The sequence below is a fragment of the Dipteris shenzhenensis genome, chromosome 7, assembly GCF_047967505.1.
Source record: "Dipteris shenzhenensis isolate YYH24624 ecotype China chromosome 7, Dip_SZ_1.0, whole genome shotgun sequence".
Classification (NCBI taxonomy): domain Eukaryota; kingdom Viridiplantae; phylum Streptophyta; class Polypodiopsida; order Gleicheniales; family Dipteridaceae; genus Dipteris; species Dipteris shenzhenensis.
Window position 1 is genome coordinate 57,227,406 of NC_141602.1, and position 10,843 is coordinate 57,238,248.

The 10,843-nt window shown below is 39.2% G+C and overlaps 1 protein-coding gene across 1 annotated transcript; it reads right to left on the bottom strand.

Moving 5' to 3' along the window:
- Nucleotides 1–3,224: 3,224 nt before the first annotated feature.
- On the bottom strand, nt 3,225–9,609 carry LOC147900554 (carotenoid 9,10(9',10')-cleavage dioxygenase-like). The gene is made up of 15 exons (XM_087377568.1): nt 9,434–9,609; nt 9,185–9,322; nt 8,945–9,070; nt 8,736–8,838; nt 8,402–8,646; nt 8,108–8,287; nt 7,264–7,342; nt 6,944–7,025; nt 6,535–6,597; nt 5,984–6,122; nt 5,509–5,686; nt 5,298–5,432; nt 5,113–5,159; nt 4,481–4,624; nt 3,225–3,335 (listed from the first exon to the last, which is right to left on the bottom strand). Exons 1-15 carry the CDS (start codon nt 9,563–9,565, stop codon nt 3,225–3,227), a joined length of 1,902 nt encoding a protein of 633 aa, XP_087233694.1. The 5' UTR covers nt 9,566–9,609.
- Between the last annotated feature and the right edge of the window lie 1,234 nt (nt 9,610–10,843).

Sequence of the window (10,843 nt, forward strand, 5' to 3'; positions counted from 1 at the left end):
AAGAAAACATGTTAGAATGTTAACAACGTAAAACATTCGACAAGTCCTTTTCTTTCATAGGCTGGACCCTGAATTGAGACTCTACTTGGCATCGATTAGATAAGATCTTGATCCCTAAAGATTGACTATGCTTACAACAATGACCCTGCGCTCTTGGTTTTTATGGATATGACCGATGGGTGTTGGGTCTCCTCTTCATCTAAATTTTATGGAGTCCTATAGCTAAAGAAGTTTGCTTTATGTCATTGAGCATCTTATTTCTTCATGTGGGAATGTAAAAGCATGATATGCCAATGTGTTAAATCCAAGGGAACACAAATACTGAGTGCAAGATGGTGTGATCAATTGGTAGAGACAGAAAGTTGGAGGATGACACCGGTGCTTCTTATCATTAAGTATATATATATATATAAATTGCTTTTGCTTTTGCTTCAAATATTGTTGATTCTATGAAAGTATGAACCTTTTTCATCCTCATGTCCTAGATTAATTCGTCTCTGTTATGAGTGTTCATCTTCCTGTTCAAACACTCTTCTACTATTTTATTGATAGCAGGCAGCAAAAAGAAATAATCATAACTTTCTTACCTCAAATCGGAATATAGTGATCCAACCAGTCAAAATAATTACCGGTGCATATGCTTCAAACAAGCAAGCGCGGGCTGTTTTCATCAATCATGACCAAAGCGCTTATATGCAATGCATCTTTGATAACTTTTGCATATCAACTCAAAACCTAGCGATCAAGTAGTCGAAATGATTAGAAAGAACGTTCTGTGAATGATCGTGTTGATAGATTGACAAAAAAACATCACTTTCTCCTCACAGTCACGCTAGAGCGTAGCCAGGCTCTGATACCATGTTAAGAGGAAGAGAAATAGGAGAGAGATAGACACAAGAGTTACGTTGAGAGGAAGAGAAAGAGGAGAGAGACCGACACAAGAGTTGCTCCCAAGAAAGTGATTCTATTCATAGATCATAGGCATATATATAGTTGAGGACTAGGCTGCAAAGAGACGATGAAGGGAATAGATGTTAGGATGGAGCTCTAGCACAAGCTTGCTCTAAGATGAGAAGCCAGCTTATCACCATGTGCCCTAGAGCAAGGGTGCATGTGACAGTACTGGTTGAGTTGATGTATTACGCTAGTGCGACATCATGACGTCAGGAAAATTTCTGGCAAGAGCGCAGGTCCATGCAAAATTCAAAATCTCACTCAAGGGTACATCAAGTCATGGCCCCAAAAATAGTTTCACAATTGGCTACACCCAAGCAAACGTTGACCCTGCTAGGTTGCTTAAGTTAGGAGACCAAGTTATAATGGGCTCACTTTCCTTGCTTTTGCCTATGTCTAGGTTTGAGTCAAGTAGGCTATACAAGGTTGAGCTCATCCAGTATTATGCCTCAAGCTGAGGCGAGAAAGAGTGAGAGCCACATGTTTTTTGATGCACAAGCATAGATGAAGCTACAATATTTGTATAACTATTACAAGCTATGGCATATATCATAATACAAGTATTGGGTTCAATAATGTGGTTTTTCTGTTTGATTTTTTGCAATGCTTGTGTTTCCTTTATGCATGCCAAATCTAACCGTCTCCATATGGCTTTGCCTATGTAGCACAAACCCCCATGCCAGCTATCTGACATCTAACTTCTAGACCTGAGCATTGAGTGGGACTGTATGCCATGCGCTTATCATAGTGTAACAAAGAGAATCTTCTACCCCCGTATTATTCTTGTCCAAACACCATGTACTCACAAAGTCACTGGCATGGGGTGAGAGGAAAAGACGGTCAACAATGACCTACTCCCATAGATTTAACCTTCATTAGTAATTCCTTCTTTTGGATAATAGCCTTAGGATAAATTTTAGAAGGTAATTATATGGTTTAATTTAAATTCATAGATCAAAATTTGAAACCTAGACATTAGTCTGGGCATAGTGCACTAAAGAAAATGTAAGTCACTTTGTGCAACTTATTGATATAAAATATGTTTGCAAAGCTTCACATTGATTACTATCTATAATCATGCTATAACCCTAAACATTTTTGTTGAACTTTTTTATCAATAAAGAATGAACTCACAATGTGATCCTCTTTTTATCTCTCTTTCACATCCTAAAGACCATATTCATGTTAGTAACTTCCCCTATAACTCCCTTGGCCCTATGGTCCCAACATGCTCTACTCATCTCCTAGCATGCTATTGCACCTCTCCCTATTTCTTGTGTTTGAGAAAGCACTAGAGACAGGTGGAGGACCCCAAGCCTCTTTTTATCAACCTTTAAATAAAGTTATTACTACCTTTTAATAAAATAATTTCCACACAAGCAAGAGCTTCTTCGAGTGCTAATCTAAAAGCCATACTAAGTGCATAGGGTTAATTTAAATACAATTATTTCACAAGGTTAGTTTACATACAATTATTTCAATATGGTTGCAATATTATATGCTAGTATATATCTTACATAGCAAAACAACATGTATCCCTAAGATTGCCTTAATTAATACATATAGATATACAACGAAGATTTCAATGTCAAAATCATGTTTTCAAATGTCTCTATCTATGGTATTAGGGAATGTGTCTTGGCCTTTTCAAACTGAATATGATAAAAATTAGTAGCAACTTTGTTGAAAGGTGATCATATTAAGGGCTAATCATATTAAAGGTGGGATATACTAAGATTTATGCTAAGACATACTTAAATATGTAAATTTATCTTTAAAAAAACATATTGTCTTATCAATTTCTCATTATATTTTTTGTATATGAAAAGTAAACCTATCATAAATTGTTAAAAAAGGAGTTAAAATTTTCATGTATTTCAAGAGAAAAGGGGATGACAAAGTGTAACATAATTAGTATGTCATATCCTTTTGTCTATCGATGACAAAATTTTCCTTGTACTTGAAAGGATGTTTACAAGTAAAGTAGTGAACTGAGAGTGAACTCAATCAACATCGATGTACATAAGGCAAATAAAATTAAAAAGTGAGCCATAATAAAGACATAAAAATGCTCATTCATAAAGTGGCCACATTTTAACACAATGTCTATAGCAACTTTAAAATCCATATAATTAATAGCAATTCATTTCTTATTGTCTTGAAATTCCTCAATTTATTATTTATCATTCTTATAAGAAATGAAAGGTAAGCCCTTCATATAACTTCATGAAAAGGTAAGCCCTTCATACAAGAAATGAAAGGTAAGCCCTTCATACAACATCGTGGATAAATGCACTATGAAATCCATAAGGTATTCTATGTGGCATTTGGATCCTTGCCAAAGGTTCTCCACAAATTTTTGCCGCATCTAGTATATGCACCTACAATAGTAATGAACTCTTTAGACAAAACTAATTCTCTATCTTTTCAAGATAGGCTTGTAACATGACACTCAAAATAATAAACTCAAAATCATTTTACGGGATCTGAGCCTAGGATGGCATTGGGATCCTATTAATTCCTCATGAATCTTATGGTTGAGCGATACAATGTATGAGAAAGACCATAATAAATTGGGAAAAGACATTAAACTAGTACTTGATACCAAGCGACATTTTAAGGTCGTAAATTCCCCTTTGTGTATACATTTTCATATGTCTCTACATGAATGGATGCATGCTAGGCATGTATACATGTGATGCACGTGCATTCTATGTGCATACTTACACGGTATGTGGAGGTGCATGTGTTTGCATCTGCACACGTGCATGCGTGTGTGTGCACACGTGTATGCCTGAGTGCATATGCACACACACGTGCATGTGAATGTGTGTGTGTGTGTGTGTATGCATGTGCATGTGTGTCCATGCATGCATGCATGTGCACACGCATGCACATGCATGTATTTGAAAATGCACATGCATGCTCAATTGTGTGTGTGTGTGTGCATGCACATGCCTGTCTACATGCACACATGCCTGTGTCTACATGTTTGCATGCACATGCATGCTCAAGTGTGTCTGCGCACGTGCATGCCTATCTGCACGCACACATGCAAGTGTCTGCATGTTTGCATGCACATGCATGTGTGTGTATGTGCATGCATGAGTGCATACATGCATGCGTACCTATTTGCATGCATGCATGCATGTCTACGTGCATGCATGCGTGTGTGCATGCATGTGTGTGTCTGTCTGTCTGTCTGTCTATGTGGGGGGGTGTGTGTGTGTGTGTGTGTGTGCACACGTGCGTGCATGCATGCACATGCTTGTGTGTCCTCAGATACATGCACGTGGGCATGTGCATGTGTGTGTGCATGTTCATGTTCATGTTCATGATTATGTTCATGTGCTGTGCATGTGCATGTATGTGTGCATGTTCATTTGCCTGTGCATGTGCATGCGCTCCCCCACGCATGCATGTTTATGTGCATGTGTGCATGTGTTGCCCATGCACATACATTTGCATGCATGGCTATGTGCTATATCAAAGCTATCCAATTATTTTTTAGGTTATAGTTACTGACCTCAGAAATACCACTATTTTCATCATGAACATATGTAACGATCCAGCCATCATCTTCATTTAGGCCGTTTGGCTTTGCAACAAACAAAGGTTCGGATAGATATATTTGTGATCCAGGTTCATAGAACTCTGTCTTCACGATATTCTCTTCTGTCTTCTCCACACAAAAGACCATGCAAAAGAGGCATAAATCAAAGTAAGTATAATGAACATCCTCAATCTATGGATAGATATATATAATTGAAGTCACACACACACACACTCTCTCTCTCTCTCTCTCTCTCTCTCTCTCTCTCTCTCTCTCTCTCTCTCTCTCTCTCTCACACACACACACACACACATACACACACACACACACACACACACAACATGGTCACACACACACACATGCATGCATCCATGCATGCATGAATGTATGCACACACACACACACACACACACACAAAAACGAAGAATTTCTTCCACACATAAAGACTATACACAAGATAGTTTTTTGAACTCCTAGTTTATAACTCTTCTTGGAGAATTTGTTATGTGTTTATTTTAGCTATCACTGTTTCTTTGTCTGTTTCATCTATGGACATGTTTATTAAGGAGAGAATATGAGAGGGGGGGAGAGAGAGAGAGAGAGACCCGTTCATCCAAGTGAAGCTTAACTATCTTTCCATACTTTGGCATACCTGGTCAAAAAAGCCATTAATGAAAATTTTGATGGTCAATGTGCTTAATTTTGGATGTTTGAAATTCTCCACAACTACTGAGGTGGAAATCCATGCTAAAAACAATGTGCTATTGAACCATATTGTGCAATATCTTACCAGTTGCCTTGCTTGCATCTAAGTCTAACACATCAGCGTAGGCATATTTGTTTTTATATCCAACAAACTTCTCATTGATTTTGGGCATGTCCATTGAGAATGTGTCATTTGTCAAATCTCTTTCAACAACGATCCCTGAAGAAATTTATCCATTTAGTAAACATGAACATAATTATATATCCAAAAAAAATTTATGATAGTCTAGTACTACCTGTTTTGAGATTGAATCTCCATTCATGTGCATGAGTGAATAGCGCTCCATCAATAGATGGGTCTTGAGCAACATCAAGCTTGGTAGGGGTAATTCCACGTGAAAACCACTCCAATTGATCTAATCCTGGCTTTGACGGAAAGAGAGAGACTCGAGCTCTACAACCATGTAGTACAACCTACACATATTCATAGAAATCGTTTGAAGTTATTTTTAAAATTGTATTTGATTGTACATGAAGTGATGAGAAATTATCATTGTAGTAACAAGCTTTTCCAAACCTTTAAAGTGCAATCAGTTTCGAGTTGCACATGACATGACCACATCAACTACATTACTATATCTCATGTCTCTTGTGGTTTCTCTTAGTTATTTTAATAATTTACTGATAGAGCAAGCACTTATGTCTTATTGTATAACTCTATATGTTAAACATGACATAACATACCTAGAATAGTAATGGATTAAGGCATACCTCATCACCCTCTTCGAATGCATTTATGACATGATACGTGTAATTCATCTCCACATCAAACCATTTTACTGTGTTTGCATCTCCATAGCGAGGCATAATTCCAACTCGTGCAACTGACTTATCATCAAAGGAGATGAGGCTATATACACCAACCAAATCACAACACCAAGTATGAGTACTTATCCATCTCCACTAATCCAAGCTCGATGTGATTTTCTAGAAAATTTAGTACTAATCCTTTATCTTAAAACATAGAGTTTTAACAAAAAAAATCTAGCTACGTTACTAGTTTACAAGATATTAATGAGAGCTTAAAGTCTAACTCCATGAGTACTAAAGAAATAAGCAAATGCATTGTGAAATTACGGCTACGATTTTAATACATGCCATGTTCGAATAGGTCTAACTTCACTATTAGCATAAAAGAAAAGGGACAGTTTTAGTAACATCAATAATCCAGTCCAGAATTCTACTTCAAAAAAATCTCAAAAATATGTAGACGAGTTATAACATTTGTTTGTCATTTCACAAGAAACTCCCTTGTCACTTACTTTCCTCCTTTGTTGAGGCGATCTACATCCACCACCAAAGGCCAATCAAGGATCAAATTAAATCTGCAAATGGATGAGAAGCCAAATATAAGAAAAAGAACATGCATGGTATTGTTTAGCTTAGATCATCCAAAATCTCAAATAGAAGAGTAGTAAAATTATTGAGGATAATATTTCAGATAGTGGTATCTGATTGGATCTCTAGTTGTATTGTTTAATGTGGACACACTAAGTCCAAAGATGCAAGTTTCTTTTAATAGACAACAATATTGGATGAAGAAACTTGAAAGAGATGTCTTCTAGTATAACTTGTATTCAAAATGTTACTAATCTTGTTCATTTAAAAAAAGGATAAACCACTTTGAGATTAAGAATAAGATAGTATTGCTGAAAATGTTAGTATACTCACTGCTTGGTAATGGCAATTTCATGGGCCAAGATGCATTTGTCTAGCTCGAGGTCACATTTATGGACAAGCATCTCACCATCAGCTGCATTATAGTAGGAAATAAGCCACACCCTACAATGTGAGTGGCACTTCTAGGTACAAGTCACGTTAAGAGCACTATAGGAAAAAAAAATAAAAATAGGTTTCATATAATTAAACAACACCTTACCATGAATATACACTATTGTTACTATGTCATTTGATGCATACATGTGTGCACGCACATGCATGCATGTGCACATGCACATGGCACTTGAATTATAATTTTGATTACAACATACCAGAGACGACTCCAATCATATAGTAAGGCTTCATGGCTGCATATCCAGACACCACTAACTCGTTCGTGTCTCGTGCAATCTGCAAACAGTAGCAACAATGAAAAAGATTTGACATGTGCATGTGCATGTGCATCACTTGCTTCTTGTGAGTGCAACAACAACAATGAAAATTAAATCTTTAACATGTGCCTATGCATAGCTTTCTCCTCACATGTGTTCGAACCAAATATTGGTTCTAGCTTAAGATGGTAAGGAAGGCCCTTTGAATGAGATGCGTAAACTAAAGTAACTAAATGTTAGGCTTACATTTAAAGAAGACCAACATATAAAACCCCTAGTCAAAAAATACAATGAGGGCTTAAGCCACAATGACATGGTGAGAAAAGGGTTTTCACTGGAAAAAACAATTTTCCATGTTAAATATGATCATAATGTTTGGTGAAAAAATGGATTTTATGTCATATTGAACGGTCCACAAATGCTTCACAAAGTCAAAACCATTGATGTGAAGAGATCCCGGGTATAAGGGGGAACAAGGGGTGGGGGCCTACATGCCACTTCCTCATTAAATTTCCCATTATTTATTATAAAATTACCAAAATGTCATATAAGAGGTTTAATATAAAGGTGACTAAAAGTTAGGCCAATGGTGTCTCCTCCTGGATAAGCTAGATAGGGAGGCCTTAGTGAAGGGGAGGCCTGCTTGCAAAAAGAAAATGTTTATTTTTTTATTTCTTGTTATTGCTCCACCCACTTCTTCTCAACAATCTCTCTCTCTCTCTCGATATCTCTTTCTCTCTCGATCTCCAAGCCCACAAAAGTCATTCAACTTGTTTGTATAAACCTTGGGATGGGAAGCGAAAGGGCGATCCCATGCTCCATTCCAATCCCACGCGCGAATTGTGCTCAGGTCGGCTGGATCGATTTGGTGTGGAAGATCTCCCTCAGCTCCAACGAACACTCTTCCTGCGTGCTCGAACACTGTCGTGTTACAGGTCGCCTTGTTCACCTTCCCAAACCTTAGCTGCAATTCACCATGCACCTTCTGCTTCAGTACCACAGCAGTAATTATACTACACAACAATACGATCATCCAGCTTGATATACGCCGGCGCCGGCAGTGAAATCTACCCAGTACCTGATTGAAGAGATATCCTATCGCCACCGCTTTCGGATCTCCTTCTACCGTGTTCAGCCACACCCGCCGTTTCCTTTCCTTCTCCATTTTGTATCCTTCTGTCTCGACAAACTTGTTTTGATATGTGATCTGACCTTCTGGGCCAAAATATGTTGCATGCAGCATCCCGTCGCCCTCAAACCAATGGAACAGGGCTTTCCCAAAAGGAGAGGTCATGTAGTCCGCTCCAAATTGAGGATTGGAGCCTGCACGCACGTGCACACAAGTTAGGATCATATCGATGCAGAGTGCCCGACTCTCCCACGTAAAATGCAACCGTAAGGCATCGCCTCACCGTTTCTTATATACACTCCCACTGGAAATTCAGCCGGGATGCTTCCTGCAACCACTTTGGCAGGAACTCGCCCACCAATTTCAGGAACCGGCGCGAAATTTCCCTATACATGATTATCAATTCACGCATTACGATTATGCATATTCGATGCTCTCAGAACTCCAAGCAACTACAATTTGATAGCCAGGCCGGAGCAACTGAGGATCTACCTCGAAGAAGATGTTGACATCACCGGCAGGTTTAAACAGGGAATCCACAATCGCAGTGAGAAGTCTTTCTTTTGCATTGCTTACTATACCGGCAACAAAACTCTTCAGATCGCGAAGTTGGTTCCTCTAACATGCGGATGCGCTCCCATGTCAGAAAACGGCTTGGCACTCTCTCTCTCTCTCTCTCTCTGTGGGCACGGCCCACGGGTATCAGATAGATTCCATTGAAGTTGTGACTACCTGAGAAGTACTAGAGCCGTTTGCCTTCTGGGGTGTCAAATTTCCGGATTCACGTCGTGATTGCTCCACGGAAGGAGCTACCTCAATAACGGCAACGTTAGCCGAATTTATGATCTCCGCCTGTCCTAGATCCAGTGCCTGAGCGCGAAGTGTTGAAGTGACGACCTTTTAGAACATGATAATTATCTCACAAATCAGAAGTGTTTTACGTAAATCATGCACGTGAAGCTGTTAGGTCTTGCCGTTTACCTTTGAACCAATTAAAGCTTTACCGCTGACGTCCCTACGTTGGCGTAGGAGAATTCGTCCATGAAGTTGCGATGATCCATGGCTACTCAGAGTTGCAGCAGAGAGACAAGTGGAGCTCGCTGGAGAGATCATGTTGCTGCAGTCCGTCAATGCAAAGGTGACGTTCTGCGGAGTGAACGAAGACATCTTGAAAGAGTTTTGTTCATTGATTGATCAGGCCTTTGTCTGCCCAAATATATATGCAGGCCTGAGAAGCAAAAGGGAGAGTCATGCAAGGCGTGCAGGTTCCACTTGCTCTCTGGAATCTTTGCATCGACTCGTTCGATTCCATTGTTTGCAAATCCACATTCTCACGGGCACAAGTATTATCGTATTGTCAGCAAGCGGGTGACTACGTTATTAGCATATAGCAAAGTCCGCCCGGGTATACGGGGCGTTGTCCTGCATGCCAAAGGAATTTCCTTGCCAACCTGCTGCGAGATGCTTCACTATTATAAAGTCAAGTCGACCAGTCAATAAGACCGAAGACGCATGCAAGGAGTTCAGGTTCCACTTGCTCTCTGAAATTCTTGTATGCCACCCTTACTATTATAGAGTCAAGGTCTGTCAACATTCTCACGGGCACAAGTATTATCTTATTGTCAGCAAGCGGGTGACTACGTTATTATATCGCTAAAGAGGGAAGGGCCGCGTTGTCCTGCATGCCAAAGGAATTTCCTTGCCACCTGCTGCAAGATACTTCACTATTATAAAGTTGAGACCAGTGAATAAAGACCGAAGACGCATGCAAGGCAAATTCCTTGCCAACCTGCTGCAAGATACTTCACTATTATAAAGTCGAGACCAGTGAAGAAAGATCAAAGACGCATGCAAGGCGTTCAGGTGAAATTCTTGTTTGCCACCCTTACTATTATAGAGTCAAGGTCTGTCTGCAAAGAAAGAAGAGGCGTGCACGCTTGGTCTCCCAAATCCTTTTTTGGTACCCTTCACGTTTTTGGCCCTCAAAGGGTCCAAAGGGATCGCCTTGTTTAGTTAATGCTAATCAAAGGTCAAGATTGAAATGTTACTTCATTTGAAAAGTTCACCATTTTAAATGTTGGTAATGTTACTTCATTTGAAAAGTTCACCATTTTAAATGTTGGTTTAATGATTGTTTAGGACTTTTCAACGTGTTGTTAGGGTCACCTTATGTCCTCTTGTGGAGATCCTAAGTGCTTTTGTCTTGTACTAAGCTTTGTGGAGATTCCATGTGCTTTTGTCTTTTCAATGATCGCCCGATCCTACTAAAATCCCAACCTTGAGAATCGTGATTTTAAAAGAGGCTTTGCTAAGGGTGGTGGAAGTGTGGTCTCTGTAATCAAAGGGGTGAACATACGACAAAGATGAATGTGTTTTCAGACTACCAGGAAA

What these genes read in the sequence shown, in the direction of transcription:
- LOC147900554 (XM_087377568.1), bottom strand. Translation starts at nt 9,565, where the DNA reads ATGATCTCTCCAGCGAGCTCCACTTGTCTCTCTGCTGCAACTCTGAGT. An exon ending in ATGTCAACATCTTCTTCGAG is followed by an intron (nt 8,839 to 8,944) that starts GTAGATCCTCAG and finishes AATCATGTATAG; the next exon opens with GGAAATTTCGCGCCGGTTCC. An exon ending in AAAATAGTGGTATTTCTGAG is followed by an intron (nt 3,336 to 4,480) that starts GTCAGTAACTAT and finishes TTACTATTGTAG; the next exon opens with GTGCATATACTAGATGCGGC.